General features: G+C 45.9%; 3 protein-coding genes across 7 annotated transcripts in view; 2 read left to right on the top strand and 1 right to left on the bottom strand.

Moving 5' to 3' along the window:
- Positions 1 to 21,938, top strand: Ppn (proteoglycan-like sulfated glycoprotein papilin). 5 transcript variants are annotated; one of them, XM_002058667.4, is made up of 18 exons: positions 3 to 600; positions 10,521 to 10,581; positions 10,642 to 10,820; positions 10,885 to 11,913; positions 11,972 to 12,275; positions 12,330 to 16,293; positions 16,368 to 16,547; positions 16,792 to 16,962; positions 17,054 to 18,054; positions 18,110 to 18,293; positions 18,356 to 18,553; positions 18,639 to 18,809; positions 19,082 to 19,656; positions 19,721 to 19,871; positions 20,402 to 20,848; positions 20,951 to 21,109; positions 21,180 to 21,296; positions 21,354 to 21,937. In XM_002058667.4, the coding sequence occupies exons 1-18, from the start codon at positions 578 to 580 to the stop codon at positions 21,515 to 21,517; spliced, it is 9,078 nt and encodes a 3,025-aa protein (XP_002058703.2). In that variant the 5' UTR covers positions 3 to 577; the 3' UTR covers positions 21,518 to 21,937. The 5 variants fall into 5 exon arrangements, with proteins under 5 accessions (XP_015024828.1, XP_015024827.1, XP_015024829.1 ...); XM_015169342.3 differs by lacking the exon at positions 20,402 to 20,848 and having other exon boundaries at positions 1 to 600; positions 21,354 to 21,938; XM_015169341.3 differs by lacking the exon at positions 16,792 to 16,962 and having other exon boundaries at positions 2 to 600; positions 21,354 to 21,938.
- A 168-nt stretch (positions 21,939 to 22,106) lies between these two features.
- On the top strand, positions 22,107 to 23,007 carry LOC6634867 (uncharacterized). The gene is made up of 3 exons (XM_002058666.4): positions 22,107 to 22,315; positions 22,373 to 22,600; positions 22,665 to 23,007. The coding sequence occupies exons 1-3, from the start codon at positions 22,244 to 22,246 to the stop codon at positions 22,995 to 22,997; spliced, it is 633 nt and encodes a 210-aa protein (XP_002058702.1). The 5' UTR covers positions 22,107 to 22,243; the 3' UTR covers positions 22,998 to 23,007.
- Positions 23,008 to 23,193: 186 nt separating this feature from the next.
- Positions 23,194 to 24,473, bottom strand: part of Dhc98D (Dynein heavy chain at 89D) — a 37,990-nt gene continuing 36,710 nt past the window's right edge. Inside the window, exons 45-48 of the mRNA XM_002058665.4 lie at positions 24,321 to 24,425; positions 24,150 to 24,251; positions 23,865 to 24,011; positions 23,194 to 23,343 (exon numbers count right to left, since the gene is read on the bottom strand). Of these exons, the coding sequence (XP_002058701.2) occupies positions 23,194 to 23,343; positions 23,865 to 24,011; positions 24,150 to 24,251; positions 24,321 to 24,425 (504 nt within the window). The remainder of the gene's footprint in view (positions 23,344 to 23,864; positions 24,012 to 24,149; positions 24,252 to 24,320; positions 24,426 to 24,473) is intronic.

Below are 24,473 nucleotides of genomic sequence, written 5' to 3'. Positions count from 1 at the left end.
TATAATTGCATATACGAAATAAGAAACGCCGCTCGGCAACTGCCTAAGCCCTTTATCCAGTTTGGGGCTGATTAGACACAGCACAAAAAAAGCAGCGGAAGCCCAAGCCCGCTGATCACGGCGCTATCGCCACAGTTGCTTTGGCGTCGACGTTGACGGCGACGCTGACGCTGACGGCGACGGCGGAGCAGAGGCAGCCGCGATGCTGAGGCAGACGACGCCTTGTGGTGCTGCAACAGAATTAGAGCGATCTGGTCTCGTTCAGTTGGTGGCGTGCGCTCTAGCCCTGCGGGTGTACTGTGATCGTGATCTCGATCGTGAACGTGTGTTGCAAGGACGATAGCAAGGACGAAGACGACAACGCCGCGAGATTTGTTAGCCCTATATGTGTATCCTTTTTGGCAATGCGCAGGCGCAAAGTGCAAACGAACGAATGTGCCCAGTGACAAGTGTGCCAAATAATTAAAACTCAAGTGTTAAACATTTCAAGTGCCTGTGCATCAAAAAGCAAACTTCTAAATATTTGTGCAGCGCCAAACGCTGTCGATTAGTATAAAGCAGCAGCAGCAGCAGCGAAATGGATTTATCGAGGCGGTTGCGGTAAGCATCTGACAAATATGTATCCCACAGATACAATTGCCAGCCGCAGCAGCTGAAGCAGCAGCAGCCGGAGTGTTTGGCTGGAAATTGATTCCTTTTGTGCTCGCCCACAAATTACAGTGTCAATGCGAATTTTAATTTCATTTGAACTACATGTGCAAACACTTGACTTGGCTCCCAACTGGCAGCCTGGCAGCCTGACTGACTGGCTTCCGCTGATTGTCCTGCACACATGTGTGTGGGCGAGTGTGTGTGTGTGTGTGTGTGTGCAAGTGCTGGCTACGTGCTGTGCAACAGGCGCTTCGCTGTTGACAGTGCGCGACTGACTGCCATTATCCTGGCCAACATTTTGTTTGCATGCCAAATTACATTTGCCGCTTAATTGAAGTTTGTTAATGAAAATTGCAAATTTTGCAAACAATTTCGAAAGTATCCTTGCCGCCACACAATTGCTCTCACATAGAGCTCTGCGAAATTAGTTAGCCATTAAGTTAATAGTTGTTGCCATCTGAGAAAATGCTCCTCACGCATCTTTAATAAATCTTTCTCTTTGGTCGTATGTCTTTTATATTTATTATTTCGCGGAAATTGCTGCAATCGAAATATTTATGTTAGCAATAAAATCGAAATGAAGTCATTCAATTCCAAGGATATCAAAATAAATATAAAATAATTGTAGAATAGAAAATTTGAAAAGTTTCAGATAAAATGATCAAAGCTCTTGCAACCCACATATGAACTATCGATATTTCCGGTTACCTGTTACCTGTGCGGACAGCCCATTTTGTTTTTAGCTCTGGCATTGTTAGCTTTTGAAATTTGTGTGCGAACACAGAAATCAAATCAAAATTTCATATTGAAATGTAAATATTTATATGCGTGTGCCCATCGGGTGTGTGTGTGTGTATGTGTGTAGGTGAAGTGCGTGTGCTTTGAAGTACTCCCAAAAAGAAAAAGAAAAACTTGGAATTGAAGCAAAACAGGCAACCAGTTCAAAGTTGATGCTCTGCTCGGCTGCTCACCTGATAGATCTTGATCGAGCTGAGGCTGAGGCAGTTGCTCTCACGCACACGACGCTGGACATCTATCTTTTGGCTGATCTGTTGAAGCGCTGGCATTTGCCAGCGCTTGACCGCAGCGCACTGTGTGTGTGCGTTTTTATTTTTGGCCAAAGTCATAAAGTTGCTGTCGCGGTGGCCGGTGGCCAATATGCCCAGAAACTTGTTCCCCCCATGCCAGACACTGGCCTGGCCGGGCTCTGGCGCTGGCTCTGGCCAACTGGCAGTTAGCGCATTCATTCGTCAAGTATTTTAAAGTTTTTCGCGAAAAACGCTGTGTCTGCCACTTGAAAAAGGAAAATGCTGCGCGTTGTCAACGGCGAGGTCGCTTCTTTTTTTTTTTTTTATATTTCTTAGATTTTTTTTTTTGTGACTGCTTTGTTTTTCTGGCCGCGCTTTGTTCTGTGAAATTGCGTCAGAATGTGGCCAACACATGACCTCTTTAGCGATGACTTTGCCGGAGGCGATAATGACACGTGTTTAGCTATAGATTGAATCAAAGTTTGCGCCAACATACACATATTCTTTTAATCTGCCTAACATACGTTAAACAAACTGGATATTTATTCTCGATCGAAAGGCGAGAAACAACTTGAATTAAATGCAATGCTTAGTTCAGGGAATATTTTGTCAGTTTTCTTGCTTTTAATACAGAGTGTAATACAAATTGATGTTCCACATTTTACCATTAGCTAATGATATTAAATTCGGCCTATCAGTTTTTGATCATTTCGTTTTTTTTTTTCAAGCACATTTCTCGCAAATAGCAATGCGCGCTGCATGGCGAACAAATGCCTCAGTTCAAGTATTCTCCCCATTTCCCAACTTGAAATTTTTGTCGGTAAGTGAGTCGATTATTTAGCTGGCCGATACCTGTGACTTGTCGCCGACATCAACTCGGCCCGGGTCAATAGACAGTCTGTGGTTTAATGGTACAACCCAAACATTTTAAGGCCCTCTCATCGGTGTGTGGGGCCATTAACTGGTCGTATAAGACTCTCGTTGCGAAACTTTGTGGCTCGTGACGTTTTTGAACTTGACTCAGACGCTGTTAATGTCGATCAGAGTAAGCGAAATAAGGCAGATTGTTATTCAGCTGTAGATGATATGCCATGTTTATGTTCATAGTTTAATAGGTATGTAGATCAAGTTAATGCAGAGCCCCAAAAATAAATGCTTACCTCTTATGTATATGTATTGTTTGTTATGTTTAAACTATAATTTTCCGCTGAAAACCACTAAATTTCGACCAGCAACAATTTGAACAAGAACAGCAACAACAACATGACCAAATTGTTTATTAAGTGTTTGTTAGCATTCATCTAAGTATAAACAATAAATTCCCCAAATTGATGCTTTGAAAAGGAAAATGATACACGTACATGTGATACAAAGTGGCCCCAAGAAACCGGCGAATCGTGCAGCCAAGACGGACACGTTGGCACGAGGCAAACAAAAGCACATCGCATTGCATAATTGTGCCTTAATTACTATTTATAAATTGTTTAAACAAACGCTGATCTAATGTACTCCAAGGGGTTCCCAATGCTTTTGCTGCTGCTGCTGCTGCTGCTGGCGCGAAAAACACGCCGGAAATGTGGTTGAATTTTGAAATTTGATGTTGAGCATGCAGTTGGTGGAAAATGAAATTAACGAGAATATCGAATGATGCGGCAAATGAGCAACAGTTTAATTTGTTGTGAGTCCGCCAAAGACTTGGACAAACGACTCCTCTTGTGGCGGTTGCTGCTGCAGCAGCAGCTGCGGTCCTTCCATGGCTCAATTACGGTCCAAGTTCATGGCAGCCATGCTGCACGCTGCATTTGCAACATGTGTGCTTGAGGTCCCGACTGCCGACTGCCGACTGCCGACTGCAAACTGGCCCCCCCCAGTGGCAGTTAATGATCATGAGCTGGCGTAGATCTGCAGATCTTGTTCCCATGGCCTTATGCATTATGCTTAATTAACAAAGGCTGCCGACGACATCGTGTTTAATTATTCCATAGCCTGGCGTTAAATCAAATGCCGGCTACCAGTTGCAAATATGTTAATTTTTCGCCCAAAAGCAACGCACATACATATGCACATACATAAGCATATGCATATGTATGTACATACATAATTAAATCGATAGTCGACTGCAGGCCCAGCATTTTCATGAGGTCGACGCACGCTGCAACGCGGAAGATAAAAAGGATGCCCCAAACAAAACACACAAAATATGCCGCCGCAAAATTGCAGAGGCCCAAAACAACAAAAAATAAAAAAATAAAACGTAAAGAAAAAGCCAAAAAAATTCGCATGACGGCAAAAATATCCAAAATTTGCCACAAGGGAACCGAGTGACAGTGGGCATTAGCAGGCAGCGCAGAGGCCTCAACGAGATGCGTCACATGCAGCAAAATGTGCCCAAAAAGCTGCGCTGCCAGCAACAGACGCAACACTCGCAACAGTCGCAGCAGCAACAAGTGAGGCAGACAGAGCAAAAAGCCATAAAAATCTTTTGACTGCCGGCTAAAGAGACGAGTTGGCAGCTTGTTGTTGTTGCTGTTGTTGCTGTTGCTGTTGCTGCTGATGTTGCTGTTGCTGTGGGATGTTGCAGACGTGACTCAAATTCCGATGACAGAACAGGAGCAAAATAAAGCCAAAATTGAAATAAAATAGGGACATCGGGAGAAAAGCACAGGACAAGTTTTTTTACGACAGCCTGCAACTGCAGCTTGTTGCATCATTTAGCATTTACATAAATATACATCTTGTACAGGTAGATAGATGGCTTGATTTACCTGCCACCTTCAAAGCAAATGGTAATGGCAGCAACAGCCCGTCAGTTGATAGGAATTTGCAAGAAATGCTGCCGTCAGTGCTGGGAATAACAATTCCAGTTGATAATTGCGTAATAAATCAATGTCTGTTCTACATTTTGGCTGTCGGTCATTTAGTTAAAATATAGTCGGATTCGCGAGCATCGTTTTGCTCTTCAAAGCGATAAATGTAAATAATTGCAATTGTTGCTCGTCACGTTGTCATGGCCAAAAAGAAAGAGCTATTTTTTAAGAACGTTTCAATATCGGAGGCATTGTTGAGTTAGTCAAGTTCGCCTTCTTTATTAAACACTTACACACAACATAATAGCTGCTTGCTGATGTGTATGTTCACGAGTTTTCATTAGATTGATTTTTATCTGTCAGTTTAAAGATATTTGAAACGTATAACTTGGAACCAATCCTTACTTGTAAGACTCACATCTTATAATGGTGGTCCGTGTACTTGAACCCTGATCCATGTTGTCCAATAGCGTAGCTACGGATCCTCGTTAACCAGGTTATTTGATGGAGTTGACAACTTTAGTATACTGAATAAAAATATCAATTTACTTTCATATAAGCTCAACATAGTTAAGAACGACATCGACATCTCCAGGAAAATGTCCTGGTACAATGCGTATAAGCATTCTGCCCCAAAAATCTTAAAGCTATCAAAGAGAACATTTAATCCTTATGTTTTATTGCTAAGTAATGTGCAGATGGTTCATTATTAATGAATTCCAGTGGAGGACTAAATATTTGTAAATGTCGAAAGTGCCTATTATCCCCAACTAATAATTAGTACAGATATTCTAGCTTGTTGAGTTGTTTGCATCTTAAATTCCATAAAATATTTAATAGAATGAATATAATCTGTTAGAACATATTCATTAACTGTAGATTTTATCTACGAAGCCACAAAATATATCTTATTCATGCGCAGATTATTTATCATAATAAATATATGGGATGCTTGATAGTAAAATAGTTTTAATGCTATTTTAGCGAGGCTGAAAAATGTTTCTACATAATTTCATAATAAACGCCTTTCGCTTATGTTTACAATGTGTGTATACAAATACACATGAATGTATATCGCAGAAAAAATGTGCACAATTTTTGAGTTCTTCTTTTTCTTTATTAATGTTGAGTATCTAATTTATTAGCTATATACTCAGTTAAATAAATATCTATAAAAAGTCTGCAGGTAATTATGTGCTAGAAATCTTTTCGACCAATGCGCATCCTGGAGAATCTATTTTAAGAACTGGCCAGCACATAAACTGTTTATACAGAGACTTGATAAATCGGGCCAGTTGGGCGCAACAGAGTACAAAGTTCGAAAGTTCGAAAGTTAATACCTTATGATTTTGTGCTTTGTTTTCGCTGTGCAATTAGTTATGAGTACTTGGAGTAGCACTCGCACTTGTATGCGTATTCGTAATTGTACAACTTTGAAGCACTTGAAGCAGCTTGTTGCAATCGCGTACCGAATGAGTTGGGCAAATAGAAAATTGCCAATGTTTGCCTGTGCCGCGAGCCACGAGGCGGGAGAATGAGGCGTCGAAGGCATTATGATGCCTCTAATTAGCTGCCTGGCATGTTTGTTGTTTTTGGCGTTGTTGCTGTTGCTGATTTTGTTGTTGTGTCTCGAATATTGCAGTTCAAGTGCCTGCTGCCCAGCCGATGCAACATTTGCCATAAAAATTTGTTTACAAGTGTTTGTTGTGTTATGCAAAGTCAAACATTTTCGCCTGCCGCTGTCAGCCAGTGAAATTTATGGGTCAGTAAGTTGCTGCAGCTAGCACTAAAGTGAAATGCAGCAAATGCAGCAATCATTCGCCCTCTCTCTATCTCTCTCTCTCTGCCTTAAATATGCCTGTCTCTTTCTATCTGTGCTAGAGCTTTACTGTGCATTCTGTTTGCTCATTTGCTTTGCTCGTTTGTTCAAACGCGTGACAAATATTTCATTAGGCATTTATGCACACTTTGTTGCTGTTGTTGCTGTTGTTGCTGCTGCTGCTGCTGCTGCTGAAGTGCCTTTTAGCCCGAAAAGAGGCAACTTTGTTGGGGCTCGTCTGTTGCATAACTCTGCCCGCTAGGTGCCTCTTCTTTGGTAAACATTTCCAGTTTAATGTTTATTATTTTCACTACTCAATTAAGTTTAATTAATTTTGAAATTGATAATTGTAACGCTTGGCAAGTGTTTCTGGCTGCCAGGCAAAATGGCAGCCAGCAGGAGCGCCCAAGCGAAGCCAAGCTGAGCCAAGCCGAGCTGTCAATGTCGTGTGTGCATGGCTTTATGCAAATGCAATTAAAATTTCAACAATGCAAACATTTACTTCCGTTGCAACAAATGTGGACGTATCGTGCTAGCATCTTCATAGACTCATCCCCGCAGTCATCATCTGCAGCGGCAGCAGCAGCAGCAGCAACATTTACCTGACAGCAGCAACATTTGCCTGGCCACACCTCAGCCACAATTTGGCGTTTCGCATTAGTCTGTGTTTGTCTTGCGATAATTGTCTGACTATGTAATTGTATTTACACGTTTCCATCTGTGGGCGTGACATTTGAAATGGCAATGCCAACGTATCCTTTCAACTAATGAGGCCAGGCCTGGGAAGCTGCACATAATTGCTGCCTGTTGTTGCAAGGACAAATAAACTACACGCTCCCGAATGCAGCCACAATACTCTGGAATACAATGCACAATGGGCTTATTGGGCTAAAACTATTGCTCTGAATGTTATTCTAACCTTGGTAGTTTGGGGCTTTATTGGCAACTTATCACAGCAAATGTATTTAAATGTTTGTCATTTTTTGATTCAATTTGCGTTTAGCTAAATATTTTTCTGCATTCAATGATTGGCATCATTTTGACTTTGAGTTCAACGTTGGCTTGTTTTTTTTTTTCGTTTTTTTTTTTTTTAACTGCATTTCAATTTGCTGCAATGAAATCAGTTGCAATTCCATTGAGGCACATAAGAAATGCCAACATTTTTTACAATCAGCATTTAAAACGAGGGGGCAGCCAAAGTCAAATGATTGCAGCTGGCACAGAGTGGGGGAGACGCGGGGCATACGCATTCCATCTTCATCAAAGGCTCGGGGGTCTGCGAAATGAGTTTGAGGCTGTTGTGGCATCTGCATGGTACGCACAAATGTGCTGCGTGCTGCACTCTTTCATTGGCTTTCAGTACATTCTTGTACTTTTAAATAGAACACACTGCTGCCCCAGCTGCCCCAGCTGCCGCAAGTGCCACAAGTGCCGGGCCCAACTATTCAGTATGGGTTAATCAAGTGGCATGGGAAACAGCGCGAAGAGTCGCTCCTTATGCTCCTCGCCTAAGTGGGGGCGTTTGCTCGACTCGACCTCGTCGATGAGTCACGTTAACATAAACAAATCAAACGCGCTGCTTTCTATCTATTCAGGTGTGGAGGTTGCCTTCCATTTATTTTTGTTGCCGACGCTTTGTTTAGATTTAGCTCCGACTTGCCACATATTTTAGCTAGTTTTTGGCTTTTGTTTAGCATCGAATTTAAGTATTGTACCATTTGTTTGTGTTCTTGAGCTTGGCGGCTAAGTGCACGCACTTGTACAGTAAGTGCTATTGTTATGGCTGTTCTTGTTCTTCTTGTTGGGGCCAATAAACAGGCCCGTTATTTATGATGGCCATTGCAACATGTTAACCCACAAATGCACTTGTTGCTTGCCAGACATTTCCAAATACATGCACATCCATAGGATGTAAATTGAATGTGAACAAACATTACCCCCAAATGGGTGTGAACCAAATAATCGACTCAATTTTCGTAGACCAACACATATATTGACTCAACAAGTTGTTGAATCACTTTCGTATACTTAATCAGCAAGAGTATACATAATATATCATAACTAAACGTTCTCAGTTTTCTTGATGGTTTTAATGTTTAGTTTTTAAAATTAGTTACATGAGGCAGATAATATTGAGCATTTCTTGATAGTAGTTCTCTTTCACACTTTCTCGCATCCTTCTCAAACATTGCCCTTCTATGCGATTTTCATCACTAACAAACGATTTCATATTGTTTAAATTCAGTAGTTACAAACAATTTACAACAATTTAGACGGAGCACTCATCACTTTTAACTACTTACTCATTACTACTCCTACTTGTATTGTAACGAACTCTTGTTTTCCATTGTACTTCAGAGATTTCTCTGAGCCAAACAGCGAACAATGCAGACCATTGTTTGATTGTTTAAATGGAATCCTTTCATTTTGGCTTAAATGGGCCTGCAAATTGACCTGGACCACGCTGTCGAAAGTCGCCACAAGCCGCTGCCTTGATCTTGGCCATTAGTGAGCAGCGAGCAGTGCTGAGCTGCTCCAGATTGACGTCTATAATCCAATTGGGGTCAGAACAAAGGCAGCAGTAACACTGGCAAACATATATTAACCTGGACATGCCCCTGATGTTATCTTATGTTGTTGTAAAGTTTCTGCCGAATTTTTAGCATTTACGCCTCTGTTTGACATTTATTTGGAGGCTGAATTCCAGTGGCTTCCATTTGATGTGGACGGGCAATGCTTGGACACATGTATTTGACGATTGCGACAGCTGTTTATGTTTGTGTCACGTGGCATCCGCCATATGTGTCAACAAGAATTCTGTGTATAATGTTTTGAAATCGGCAAGACTCGGATATGTTTCACGTAGTGAGAAAATTGTGCGTAATCAGCAGGCGACCGCACATAAAAATGAATTCACGAACTGGTCGCGGTTTCTGCGGTCTCAGCAGATTCCACTGAACTATCCAATTAATCGCCTGGTCCGAGGCTGCGACAGTGTCCTGGTAGTGTATCCTGTTTGTATGACGCAATGGCAAAGAAGGCGTCTGAGCGTCGCCGCGCTGCCTCGAGCTCGGTTCAGCCAAGGCTCAATGGACTGTGAAATGTGTGCCGTGGCATTGTTGTTGTCCTTCTCGTTGTCGTTGCCGTTGTCATAGTCGGTGTTCTGGCGTTGTCGTGGCGCACTTGCCAAAGCAATAGGTGTCCTGGCAGTGGTTTCAAAAGGGAAATGCGCTCAAATTGCATTAAAATGCCAACACAGAAGCATAAAAATTATGGCCACACACTTGGCGTGCCACACTGCCCTGTCATAAGCAGCACGCCTGCTGTGCCCCAAAGTCCCAATCGCAGTCGCAGCCAGTCGGAGGCGTCCAAGTGTAACAAAACGCAGGCTCCTTGCACGCAGCGTCAGAAATTAAATTGGCAAGCCACCAACAATGAGCCTGGCCTGGGGGCCACTAAGCTCTGCTGCCTGCAACATTGAACGCTTTTGACATATTCACGCAACTTGTCCTCGTCCTCGTCCTCGTCCTCGTGCTCATTCTCTTCCTAGGCACTGCTCTGTCGACTTTAGCTGTGACTGCGGCTGCGGCGTCGCCTTGTCTGTGGCATAATCATATATTCTCTGCTGGCGGGTACTTATTATTTGCTTGTTCTTTTCTTTTGGCAAATCGGCAGGAAGCGCTGCTAAATTATGTCTTGTTTATGTGGCACTGCATATTTATGACCAGTGTCGCGCGGCACAATAAAAAAATTTTCTTACCAAAAGAATGAAATTGCAAAAATTTGACTTGACCAACTTCCACCAAGCGCCCACTCCACCAACACTACGCCGCACAATGCAAAAACAAGTTCAATGTTTGTTTGCTCTGCCCAGTGGACAAAAACAAGTTCACGCTTTTGTTGTTGTTGTTGCTGCTGTAGCGAAGCCCTACAAGAGTTTATTTGTATACCTTTGAGGGACATGGCGCGCCTCTTTTGAGAAAGTCTTTGACAAGTGACTGACTCGCATCTCCCTCTCTCTCGCCATCGTTATTTGTCTCGCATCCGCCTTTTAGGTTTTTTTAAATGAGCCTGTGCGGTCAAGCATGCGGTAAAGTCAACAAATATTTGCAACAAGTCAACACGTGACGATGTGCCTCATGCTTTTTATGAATGGGCGAGCGTATTGTGAGCACAGATTTAATTAAATTATTTCCAATTTCTCTCTACTTGTAGCTCAACTGCCTTGATAGCATTCATAGTACTTATAGGCATACAAGACTCACAGAGTAGATTCGTAAGTAAAACCCAGGGCAAATCGTATCGATCGAGTTCTATAGTTATTATTCAATTGTAGCCTGGACTCCGCGCAAAAAGACAGTATGGCGCAAATCTGTATTTGCCCGCCAGTTCCGTGACGCCTGGCGGCGAGGGCAACGATCCCAACGAGTGGACCGACTGGAGCTCACCCTCGGATTGCTCGCGCACCTGTGGAGGCGGCGTTTCTTATCAGACGCGCGAATGCCGCCGTAGAGAGTGAGCTTTCCATATCAGAAATCCCAAAGTTACTATAATAATCTACAATTGTCTTTCCACTCAGCTCGAATGGCGAAGCTATGTGCAGCGGCGGCAGTCGTCGTTACTATTCATGTAACACACAGGACTGTCCCGAGGAGGAGCCGGATTTCAGGGCTCTTCAGTGCTCGCGCTTCGACGATACCAAATTCGATGGCGTGCTTTACGAATGGGTGCCCTACACCAACGCGGCCAATCCCTGTGAGCTGAACTGCATGCCCAAGGGCGAGCGCTTCTACTATCGCCAGAGGGAGATGGTCGTGGACGGCACACGGTGCAACGACAAAGACCTGGATGTTTGTGTCAATGGCCAATGCATGCCGGTTGGCTGCGACATGATGCTGGGCAGCGAGGCCAAGGAGGACAAGTGCCGCAAGTGTGGCGGCGATGGCAGCACCTGCAAGACCATCCAGAACACGTATACCTCTAGTGATCTGGCTGCTGGGTATAACGATCTGCTGCTCGTGCCCCAAGGCGCCACGAATATTCGCATTCAGGAATCTTCACCATCGAACAACTATCTGGCCTGTCGCAATCAGACAGGTCACTATTATCTGAACGGCAACTGGCGCATTGATTTCCCACGTCCCATGTTCTATGCGGGCTGCTGGTGGAACTATCAGCGCAAGCCGATGGGCTTTGCGGCGCCTGATCAGCTGACTTGCAGTGGTCCCATATCCGAGAGTATCTACATCGTAATGTTGGTGCAGGACAAAAATGTGAGCGTTGACTACGAGTACAGCATCCCGGAATCTCTGAGCCATAGCCAGCCAGATGCACACACGTGGACGCATCGTGAGTTTGGACCTTGCAGCGCGTCTTGCGGCGGTGGAACTCAGTCCCGTCAAGTGACCTGCAACAATCGCATTAATTTACAAGAAGTCGATGAGGCTTTGTGCGAGGCTCAGAGCAAGCCGGCCGAGAGTCAGGTCTGCGGTACTGAGCCATGTGCTCCACATTGGGTTGAGGGCGAATGGAGTAAGTGTTCAAAGGGTTGCGGGTCTGATGGCTTTCAAAATCGCACTGTTAGCTGTGAGCGCATTTCGTCTGATGGGTAAGTTGTGCCTAGTGCTCCAGTGAACACAAATGATGAAAGACATTATATTTCATAGTGTTCACACGGCGGAGGACGATGCCGTTTGCCTAAAGGAGGTAGGAAACAAGCCAGCAACAGCTCAGGAGTGCAATCGTGACGTCAAGAACTGTCCGAAGTATCATTTGGGACCCTGGAAGCCCTGTGACAAGCTATGCGGCGAAGGCAAAGAAACCCGAAAGGTCACCTGTTTTATTGAGGAAAGCGGTCGCAAGCGTGTCCTGCCGGATGAGGATTGCGTGGAAGATAAGCCTGAGGTGGAAAGAGCTTGTCTACTGGCACCTTGCGAAGGTGTTGACTGGATCGTGTCCCAATGGAGTGGTGTAAGTTAAATTTATTTACTGAAGGCTTAAAAGGATTTAACCTTTTTCCGTTAGTGTGATGCCTGTGGTCAGAATACCGAAACCCGTACTGCCATTTGCGGCTCCAAGGATGGCAAGGTATATCCAGAAAAGTTTTGCGGATCAAAGGCGCCTGAGTTGTCCAGACCCTGCACTTCTTCGAAGTGCGAGTCGCAATGGTTTTCATCCGATTGGAGCAAGTGCTCAGCACCATGTGGAAAGGGCATTCAATCACGTATTGTTCTCTGTGGAATTTTTGACGGGAAGAGCATTAAAACAACAGACGACTCGAAGTGCGATGCAGCTACTAAGCCAAAATCCGACCAGGAATGTGAAGGCGAAGAAAAGGAATGCCCTGGCGAATGGTTCACTGGGCCTTTCGGCGAATGTAGTAAGCCTTGCGGCGGTGGGGAACGCACTCGCGAAGTGTTGTGCTTATCCAATGGAACGAAGTCCCTCAACTGTGATGAGTCAAAGGTTGAATCAATTTCTGAAAAGTGTAATACTCACCCTTGTACTAAGGATGAGGTTTTGCCTCTCACTAGTACTGATAAGCCAATTGAGGATGATGAAGAAGAATGTGAAGATGATGACGAGTTTGATTTGGTCACCTCTGACTTTACAGATGAGGAGTCAGAAACAATGTCGACCACAGACGATTTAATGTTGAGTGACAGTCCTTATACAACTTCTGAAGAAGCCTCTGCATCTACCGACAGCACAGTCGAAGGATCAGGCTCAGAAAGCACTTCTGATAGTGGCTTCTCAACCGAAGGTAGTGGAGATGATGAAGATACATCTTCGACGGATACATCATCCTCAGGATCCACGGAATTGTCCACTGAATCAAGTGGATCTACTGATAGTAGTGATTCAACCTCAGAGGCCTCATCTTCTTCTGTATCGGGATCCACTTCAGACTCCTCAACAGGGGGATCAACTGAATCTACTTCAAGTGTTACAACAGATTCCACAAGCTCAGTCTCAGCGGACTCAAGTTCAACAGACATCTCAAGCTCGAGCTCTACAGACTCAAGCTCAACTGATGTTACGAGCTCAACCGAAGAGTCAAGTTCGACGGATGCCTCAAGCTCGACGGATGCTTCAAGCTCAACTGATGTCTCGGGCTCAACAGAGTCATCAGGCAGTACTGATATCTCAAGTTCGACAGATGCCTCAAGTTCCACAGATACCTCAGGCTCAACGGATGGCTCCAGTTCCTCAGACGCCTCAAGTTCAACGGATGTTTCAAGCTCCTCAGACGCTTCAAGTTCCACGGACGTCTCAGGCTCAACAGAAGAGTCCAGCTCCACAGATGCCTCAGTATCTACGGATGGCTCTACTGATGGTTCTTCCAGTGGATTTACAGATATGCCTATCGAAACTTCATCATCAGTGTCTACTTCATCTTCTGAATCCACTGAATCTAGTAGCTCAACAGAAGGTGTATCATCTACTTCAGAATCCTCAAGTGATGCAACGAAAGACACGACAGACATATCGACTTCAACAGATACTTCTTCTTCGACAGATTCTTCTGTATCCACAGATACGACTGTCTCAACAACAACTGAAACTACGACAGAGCAATCGACAGAATCAACCCAATCGACTAGTTCACCAGGCTCAACTGAGAGCACCACAGAGGGTAGCTCGACCGCGTCTTCTGAGACGAGTAATGCGTCTAGCGAATCATCTGATTCAACAACTGGCGTTACTGAATCTACAGATTCCACAAGCTCAGGCTCAACAGAAAGCACCGTACAAGGATCTACAGATGGGTCAACAACCAACGATAGTAGCAGCTCCATTGATGCTTCTACTGATACATCGACGGATGGTGCAAGCGATAGTTCTACAGAGAGCTCTACAGATAGTTCGACTGACAGTTCGACAAATATTTCGACTGGTTCTTCTGATGGCTCGTCTTCTGGATCATCTGATAGTTCCACCGAAGGTTCTACTGATAGCTCGTCCGATGGCTCAACTGACTCCTCCAAATCTTCGGAATCAACTGAGTCTACGACAGCAAAAAGCTCTACCTCATCGGAAAGTACTTCGGAGGGTTCAAGCAGTGGCTCAACGACTGCAGGAAGCTCCAGCTCTACTGACGTCTCAAGCTCCACCGTCAGCTCTAGTTCTACCGACAGCTCAAGCTCCACCGACAGTTCTAGCTCCACCGGTGGTTCTACAGAAACAACGGGACTTACAAGTGAATCTTCTGAATCCACAGGCTCTTCAGCGTCTACCGATGGCTCTTCTGAAACCACCGTGTCTACCGATGCTTCCTCCACTGATGTTACTTCTTCAGAATCTTCTGACTCGACGGCCACCACCGAAAGTGGAGGTACAACCGAAAGTGGGGCGACTACAGATACTACGTCTGACAGCTCTACAGGCTCATCGGGCTCAACTGGTAGTTCGCTATCTACGGAGGAAGGAACTACCAACGATATCTGGAGCACGTCTGATGCCGATAATGAATCTAGCACTCCACATACCTGGGAGACAACTCTTACCCCGACAAAGGATAAACTACGTAAATGTAAGCCGAAGAAGAAGAATTGCGAAAAATCTAAATTTGGTTGCTGTCCCAATGGCAAATCAACTGCCAAGGGACCATTTGACGAAGGATGTCCAATTGCGAAAACTTGCGCTGATACCGAATTTGGTTGCTGCTCAGACGGGGTTTCTCCAGCCGAGGGCAAAAGAAACAAGGGCTGTCCGAAATCGGATTGCGCGGAGACGCTCTTCGGCTGTTGCCCCGACAAATATACTGCTGCCGAGGGTGAGAATAACGAAGGATGTCCAGAGCCAACAACCTTGCCCCCAACAACAACAGAAGAATCAACTATTACCACATCCACCGAAGTTGAAGGATCCGGCGATTCCACTTTGTCAACAGAGTCGGATACCGCTGTCACATCTTGCTCCTTCACTGAATTCTACTGCTGTCCTGATGGAAAGACACCTGCCAAGGGTGAGAATTTCGCTGGCTGTCCAGAACATGAAGATCGCCAAGGCTGTGATAAGTCTGAGCACGGTTGTTGCCCAGATCGTCGTACTCCTGCTGCAGGTCCTAATGGCGAAGGCTGTGCTGCTTGCACAAGCGAACCATTCGGCTGCTGTCCAGACAATCAAACGCCCGCTCACGGCCCACAGGGCGAGGGTTGCTGCATTAATACACCTTACGGTTGCTGCCCCGACAACATCCGATCTGCATATGGACCCAACTTTGAGGGCTGTGAATGTCAAGCCTCTCCGTATGGTTGCTGTGCCGATCAGAAGACATCGGCGCGTGGACCACAACAGGAGGGCTGTCCATGTGAGACCACTCCACACGGCTGCTGTCCAGACAAGATCACAGCTGCCAGAGGACCCAAATTTGAGGGCTGCCCGTGCGAAACAATGCAATTCGGTTGTTGCCCAGATGGCCTCTCCTTTGCCAAGGGACCACATCACCAGGGATGCCACTGTGCCCAGTCAGAGCACAAATGCTGTGAGGATGGCAAGACACCAGCTAAAGGACCGAACTTTGAGGGCTGCACCTGCGTGGAGACCGAGTATGGGTGTTGTCCAGATGGTGTTACCAAGGCTCAGGATGACAAGTTCGGCGGTTGCGAAAATGTTCAAGAGCCACCACAGAAGGCTTGCGGTCTACCCAAGGAACAGGGTAGCTGTGGCAACTTTAGCGTCAAGTATTACTTTGATACAACCTATGGAGGCTGTGCTCGTTTCTGGTATGGCGGCTGTGAGGGTAATGGAAATCGTTTTGAGACCGAGGCTGAATGCAAGGAAACGTGCCAGGAATACACCGGACAGCATGTTTGCCTGCTTCCAAAGAGCTCTGGCCCCTACCAGGGTAACACCAAGAAGTGGTACTTCGATACAGATCGCAATCGCTGCGAGGAGTTCCAATATGGCGGCTGGTACGGCACCAACAATCGCTTCGACAGTCTCGAGCAGTGCCAGAGGACCTGCGCCATTAGCGAGAGCTTACGTAAGTTAAGGGTGAAATATATGAGTACCTAAATTGAATTTCGAATTGAATTTCTATTCCATATTCCATTATAGCCGCCTGTGAGCAGCCTGTGGATAGCGGACCGTGCGGCGGCAACTATGAGAGATGGTACTACGATAACCAGACCGATGTGTGTCGTCCCTTCAGCTATGGTGGCTGCAAGGGCAACAAGAACAACTATCCCACTGAACACGCTTGTAGCTACAGCTGTCGCCAACCTGGAGTGCTTAAAGGTTTGAGATTTAATTTGTTTATTTACCGTGGTTTGGTAGCGTAATGTGTATTAGCAATGTTTTGCCTTGGGATAGATTTAAGATTTAAGCATGAACTTTTTATTTTATCCTGGCTAATGGTATGTTTTTCCACGATTTCCTTTCCTTTGCTTGGCTTTTGTCTGTGCATGATTGCTTGCTACTTGCTATCTATAACCTGAACTCCTGCACGTTATCCTCGCCTCACACGTACACACATACTCAGAGCAATGCTCACTGCCTAAGCAAACCGGTGATTGCAGCGAGAAACATGCCAGATGGCAGTTCTCCGAATCCGAGAAGCGTTGCTTGCCCTTCTACTACACGGGTTGTGGTGGCAATAAAAACAATTTCCCCACATTGGAATCATGCGAGGACCATTGTCCTCGACAAGTTGGTAAGCTTTCAGTGTTGTTGCAATCGCTTTCAATGTGCGAACACCTGTCTTCCAAAGCTCAAACACTTTTAACACTGTCTCATTATCTTAGCCAAGGACATTTGCGATATTCCCGCTGAGGTCGGCGAATGCGCCAACTATGTATTTGCCTGGTACTACGATACCAAGGATGCTGCTTGTCGCCAATTCTACTATGGCGGCTGCGGCGGTAATGAGAATCGTTTCACCAGCGAAGAGGCTTGTATGGCTCGTTGTGAGAAGAAACCAGAGCCACCAACTCCTCCGCCAGCGCAGAGCGCTGTGGATGTCTGTGATCAGCCGGAGGAACGCGGCAATTGTGACAGTTATTCGCTTAAGTGGATCTTTGATAGGTCTAGTGGTGCTTGTCGCCAATTTTACTATGGTGGCTGCGGAGGCAATGGCAACCGCTTCGAGACCGAATCTGACTGTCTGCAGCGCTGTGGCAGACAGCAGCCAGAACCACAACCCCAGCCGCAACCACAGCCGTCAGGAAATCTGTGTGATCAGCCAGCGTCTGTGGGCGATTGTGCTGAGTATGTGCTCAAGTGGAACTATAATGCGACTTTGGGTAGCTGCCAGCAGTTCTACTATGGTGGCTGCGGGGGAAACGATAACCGCTTCGATACCGAACAGGATTGCTCAACGCGTTGCATTGCAGGCGTAGAAGAGGAACCGCGCCCAGAATCCGAAACGGACAAGTGCTTCCGGGCCCCAGAGCCTGGCAACTGTTATGAGAACACAACGCGCTGGTACTACAATAGCCAGGAGGGACTCTGCGATGAGTTTGTTTACACTGGCTGCGGCGGCAATGACAACAACTTTGCCACCGAGGAGGAGTGCCAGAATGACTGCCATCCCGCGCAGGAGACCTGCTCCCTGCCACCAGTGGCCGGACGCTGCAGCGATATCTCACAGCGGTGGTACTTTGATGAACGAACCGGTGCCTGCCATCAATTTGAGTTCACAGGCTGCCGCGGCAATCGAAATAACTTTGTGACCGAACGTTCTTGCTTAGAGTACTGTCGTCGTGATCAATCGCAACCGGAGCCGGAACCGGAACCGCCAGTACCTGTAAGTAAACTTAGATAATCCGTTTTTATAGGTGCTCACGCTTTGCTGCCTTTAGTCCTTTTCGGTGTGCTCACAACCTCCCGAGGCCGGAGAATGCGACAACGAGACCACCGCGTGGTTCTACGACAACGAGAAAATGGCCTGCACAGCCTTTAGCTACAGCGGCTGTGGCGGCAATGGCAATCGGTTCGAGACCCGCGACCAGTGCGAACGCCAGTGCGGCGAGTTCAAGGGTGTCGGTAAGTCAAACGATTTATATATAATTAAAAAGTGTCCTAGTTTTATTAACGTGTTGTGTTAGACGTTTGCAATGAGCCGGTGACAAGGGGTCCCTGCACACAGTGGCAGACCCGCTACTACTACGATCGCGATAGCCAGACCTGCCAGCCCTTCACCTATGGTGGCTGCGATGGCACTGGCAACCGTTTCAACGATCTCTATGAGTGTCAAACGGTTTGTCTGGCCGGCCGCGAGCCACAGCCTTCGGGTGCGGCCAAAGGTAACAACGATAGATGTCAGAACTGCGAGCACATCGTTTAATTTATTTTTGTATTTTGAATTTAATTTTGTTTGGACGTAAGTAGATATCTGCCGGCTACCGGTGATCATCGGTGTGTGCAACGGCCGCGCGGTACAAGAGCGTCGTTGGTACTACGACGATGAGCGCGGCACTTGCGTGTCCTTTATTTACTCGGGTTGCTCAGGCAACCAGAACAACTTCCGTTCCTTTGAAGCATGCACAAATCAATGCGGAAGTAAGCCTGCCACAGAGCTGACACTTAATACCAACTGCACCCGAGCACCCTGCACTCAAATCAATACCCACCCCAAATACACCAAATTCTGCACCCTGCCTCACTATCTTCACAAACTTCAAAATGCTTGATTGGTTAAGCGTAGAAGTAGCATTCCTTAGTAGAAGTACTTAGTTAGAGCACGTTCACTAGACATAAGCTTGCACGCAACTTGGTAGTTTAGCTGAATTACCGCTGCGAATACCAAAACTGATCACTTTTACTTTTCACAGAGCCAGTCGAGAATGAGATCGGCAACGAAATCTCTCCCAGCCGGTGCGAAACCTACGATAACGAGTGCCGTGATCTGCGCTGCCCGTACGGCGTGCGTCGGGTGCCCGCTGAATCACAGCCGGAGTGCGAGCAGTGCATCTGCCTGAATCCCTGCGAAGGCTACCCTTGTCCCGACGGTCAACAGTGTGCCATTGATGTGTCCGGCGCCGGTGATCGTGACAATCAGTTTGTGCCCGTCTGCCGTGACATCAACAAGCCGGGTGTCTGCCCACAGTTGGCGGCCAACGCCAGCGAATGCGCCCGGGAATGCTATACCGATGCCGACTGTCGTGGCGATAACAAGTGCTGCAGTGATGGCTGTGGACATCTTTGCGTGGGCCCAGCACGTCCCACACGCCGACCAAATACTCCACCGCCGGCAGTTATTTACCCAGGCGAAGTAAGAGCCACGCTTGAGACTAAGCAGCCACAGGAACTGGATGTGCAGACCTCGATTGGCGGCATTGCAGTATTACGTTGCTTTGCAACTGGCAACCCGGCACCGAATATAACCTGGTCCCTAAAGAATGTGGTGGTAAGAATTCAACAGGTTTTCAATAAGAACCAAAACCTGATGCGCACTTTATATCCACTTTTAGATTGACACGAACCAAGGTCGCTATGTGCTCACCTCGAACGGTGACCTGACCATTGTCCAAGTGCGTCAAACCGATGATGGAACCTATGTTTGCGTCGCTAGCAACGGCCTGGGCGAGCCAGTGCGTCGCGAAGTCGCACTACAAGTAACAGGTGCGTGTCAATCTATTTACTTAAACTTTCCCATAAGCATCTGTAAATTCTTTAAATGTAAATTAATATGAGCGAATGTGGGTGCACACTTTTAGTACTAAAATGAGCTAGGCAGAAGGAGAGAGAAGATAGAAATTTTAGCAAAAATTTGGTCCGCTTGAAGAACTTTAGGCTCAGCCGCAGTTATATTCAAAACAACAACTGTGTCTGTTGGATATATTGTTATATATATATATGGGCTTCAAATCGGGTTTTAACTGTATCGATTTCAGCTCGGAATCAACGTTTTCGTAGATGGTTTGAGGACTTTTGCTCACAAACGATTTTCGCTACAGAGCCTTAGAAAATAATCTAAGTTAATTCTGTTTGGAAATAATTTGCACATGGCTTTAAAAACTTCGGACTTTCGAAGATTATAGTTGTATTAAATGGTGTTGGCTTCAGAACTAACTGATTTTTTTTTGCGCAATTTTGCATGTTGCTTGCTTTTAACAATTTGCATGTTTTTGGTTACGTGTTGGTGTTGGTAGAGCCTAGAGATGTACCTGCCTATATCTATGGCGATAAGAACGCCACCCAAATCGTGCAACTGAACCGACCGGCGTTGGTCCGTTGCCCGGCTGGTGGTCAGCCCGCGCCCCATGTCAGCTGGTGGCGCAACAATCACCTCTTCGGCATGGGCAGTGAGACGAGTCGCGCTGAGATGAACCGCGACTATTCGCTGTTCTTCCGCTCTATACAGCTGTCCGATCTGGGCCTGTATACATGCGATGTGTATAATAACAAAGGACGTCCCGTCTCGCTGCATGTTACGCTTAAGGCGGTAGGCCCAGCACGCGCTGTCAACAATGAGGATGCCAAATATTTGCAGTATATCATTGATCCGGCAACGGCGCCCGTCACTCAAAGGCCCACATATCCATATAGACCATCGCGTCCGGTCTATGTGCCACCCCCTGTTGTGCACGATCCGAGAAGTAAGTACAATTTGCATGATACTCTTTCGGAATGGTTTGTTTTGTGTTTTTTGAGTTGCTTAGAGCTGAAGGTAATTGAAAATTTATATTATCTCCTTATAGTCGATGCCCGAGCTGTCATTGGCCTGGACCCGCAAAATAGCTACACGCCCGGCTCAACAATTGCGATTGGCTGCGCGGTGCAGGGCAATCCGGCGCCCAATGTCACCTGGACTAAGGATAACACGCCTTTGTACGTCAACGAGCGCATCCAAATAACATGTAAGGCTACAATCTCTCTCAAAATATCAGAGCTCTGTTAATTTTTCTCCTTCTCTTTCACTTCGCCCAGCCGACCCGCATCGCATGGTCATCCATGATGTTACCACCGAGGATACCGGCGTCTACGGCTGCACAGCGCGCAATGCTTATAGCTACAGCACCAGCCAGGAGACAGTTACCATCGAATGTAAGCGGATGAATGTGTGAGGAGGGGATTATACTAAAGTTTAACTTGTCTTTGCAGCTGTCATACCGGTATCGCCCGAATGTATTGACAATCCCTATTTCGCCAACTGCAAGCTGATTGTCCAGGGCCAGTACTGTGTGAACAAGTACTATGCGCAGTTCTGCTGCAGATCCTGCACATTGGCAGGCCAGATAGCGCAGCCTCATCCTAATGCGCTTTAATTCCATACCAAACTTTAAAGCCTAGCAGCATTTTTGTTGGACTTCTGCATTGAATTGAGTTTAAACCAGAAAATATTCAGATAATTAGCAATGTCACAAAACCAGCAGAGAGACCAAAAACCCGCCAATTGCATAGCCCACAGATCAAATAAAATAACGAACGTTTTGCTTAGTAAATACATATACATATACATATATATCCTATATACGATGATTTCTTCCAGCACAAAAGAAAATAGTATTAGTACTTTATGTTTTTTGTTCCTATTTATTTTTGATTTAAATTCAATCCATAGAAGAAAGTGGCTAAAACTTATTTTCATTTTATAAATATTATTTAGTGTTTTTTCTACGATATTTGTGCAACGAGTAAAGCAATTTAAGTCTAAAAAATATTTGTAAATAAATTAAAATTATATAATAAAGAGTGCATATGTATAAATACTATAACCCTTTTATTCTTCAACCACCCACACACAATATTCATTTCAAATCACCAAAAAGTATGGCAACGCCGTACAATAAGGGGTTATTGATTTTCCAACGAGCGCCACACGGCAGCTGTTTGCTGGATTCTGCGCTGTTCTGCCTTAGGGTGGATGGCTTGGAGTTTGGAGTAGTACACAGAGAGAGATAGTAAAATTTGTTTGTGTTTGTCATCGCGTGCTGTTCTTTTTATAACAAAATATTTAGAACAAACCAAAACATAGTTTAAGTCGTTGAAGTATGGAGGACAGCGGCATAGATAGTGAGGATAGACAATCAAATATATATGAGGATGGTGCAGCGGGTTTGCTGGTAAGTTGTCAATTTGCTCAACACAGAAACAAAGAGTCACGGCCGAGCCCAATGCAGAAAACAGCCAGTGGAGCGCCCAAACATATGTCGGATCTGGAGTTTGAGGTGGCATTTAGGGGTGCCAGCAAGGTATATGCGCCGACGACCATTGAAATCGATGAAGATAGGGCTGCCCGAGGGACGGAGCGCAACGAACCGCCAAACACCTGCCGCATACTGCAACGTAAGCTAGAACTGAAGGTCGAGCGTGCCAGGCGCAATTATACCCAGTTTCAGGAGGAGCAGGTGGGTGCAGTAAATCAAATTGAAAGTCTCTGAGCTAATGATATATAGTTCATCTATTGTCTAGGCAATTAAAACACAAGCGGCAACACTAATACCTATTAATCGTTTGCCCATTCCGGGCGAACAGGAGCAAAAGCCGCTGGTCGATTATAAGTCTGAGAGCAGCGATGAGGCGGAGGAGATATCCTTCTTTCCTGCACAGCTAAGGCGTGCCAAACGACGTCAGCAGAACCACGAACTTACCGACACTTTTAGCATACAGGAGATGACCATCGAGTCGGATCTGGACTCCGATGACAGCGGCGGCACGCAGAATCTGGAACTACTCTTGCCCTCCATGAAATCAAATATTTTGGATAAGTTGAAGAGCTGTTTTGGCTGCTGCCGGCGCAGGTAATGCCAGGAGATGCGGCACAGCAAGAGACCGTCAAGGCACAAATCACGATATTGAAAGGCACTAGAACTTCACTTGTAGACACAATATACATAGCGTACATTAATAATTGCCAATACAGATTTGCAAATATACATTTATTTGCGTTCATCTAGATAACGATACAGATAATTGCGTTCAACACATTTCATCGCCATCTCTATGTATCCGTATTCAATGTTAGACACACTCCCTGCAGTATCCAATGACTCAGATCCTCGGAGGTGGCCAAGTTCGCCTCGAACACCAGACCCACGCCCATGGCATTGCGTCGCAGCGATGTGGTATACACAGGCGCCAGGTATGTATTCTGCAAGGGTATAGCTAATGTTATTGAGGAATTTAAATGGGTATATTTACTACTGCACCTAATGGAAAATATAGAATTTAGTTTGAACTGTAAAATGTGTGGTATTAGGCAGACTAGGGATTTCAAGTCGAAATATACTATTTTTAGCTTGTTCAGTTTCCTGATCTAGCCCTACTCTACTTTGTTCAAAAAAGCTTGGACTGGCTGTTCCTATACTCTGTCGCTGCCCCTTTAGTGGTGGCAAAAGTTAAAGCACCCCGCATTTAAAATCAGAAACAATTAGCACAACAGCTGTCCCATTAGCTGCGGAGAATGCGGAAGCTGTTGGTAATTTAGTGCACAGCATTTAAACAAATATCAGCGAGGGCGAGCACACCAGCCACCCCCAATTCACGTTTTACGCTCCGCCAACCAAACGCATATGTAGATACAGAATACAGGATACAGGAGAACATTAGTACTTGTCTTTTGCAGACGGCGTCGAGCCCAGGCCAAAAGCCAGCAGCGGAATAAATACAAACCTGTAGCTTAAGCCGGTGCGCTTCAATAGGCACCACGGCCAGAATGGCCAGCTCTTCGACCAGAACTTTTGGATGCGAGCGCTTCAGTTGGCCAACCTGCATGTCAAAGCGTGCCCCCTCTATGTACAGGCCATGCACATAACAGCCCTGCAAAAAGTTCAACGATTAAAATGCAAACAGAATTCTTAATTACGAAATTAGTGCCAGGCGAGGGCGGGCAGCACTCCTTTGCTGGTCACATGGGGGGTCATAGTTTTGCATTTAGAGCTGGACGACTCGACTCACCGTCGCTGGGCGCTCCTCGACGTCATCGGGCTCCGAGTAGGTGGTCACATAGGTGAATAGCGTGGACCGATCCAGGGGCCAGGCGTTCTTGCGGCATGCAATCTGCGAAGGGGTAGAGGTAGCGCTATGTTAAGCAGACTGCCATTATGGAGAAACTCATTCGAAGCTAACCTGAACCAGGGCCGTGAGGTAGCTCTGCGGTATATGTAAGCCGGACAGCCACATGACCAGCGGCTCGCCCGATATTGACCAATACTTGTACTGCACGGCGCGTTTCTAAAATACCAGGTAAAAGCGAATCGCTGATTAGTGGGTCTGGATCTG

Source organism: Drosophila virilis, chromosome 2, assembly GCF_030788295.1.
Source record: "Drosophila virilis strain 15010-1051.87 chromosome 2, Dvir_AGI_RSII-ME, whole genome shotgun sequence".
In the NCBI taxonomy this organism is placed as follows: domain Eukaryota; kingdom Metazoa; phylum Arthropoda; class Insecta; order Diptera; family Drosophilidae; genus Drosophila; species Drosophila virilis.
Note: the sequence above shows the minus strand (reverse complement) of the source record. Positions and strands in the feature narration are given on the sequence as shown.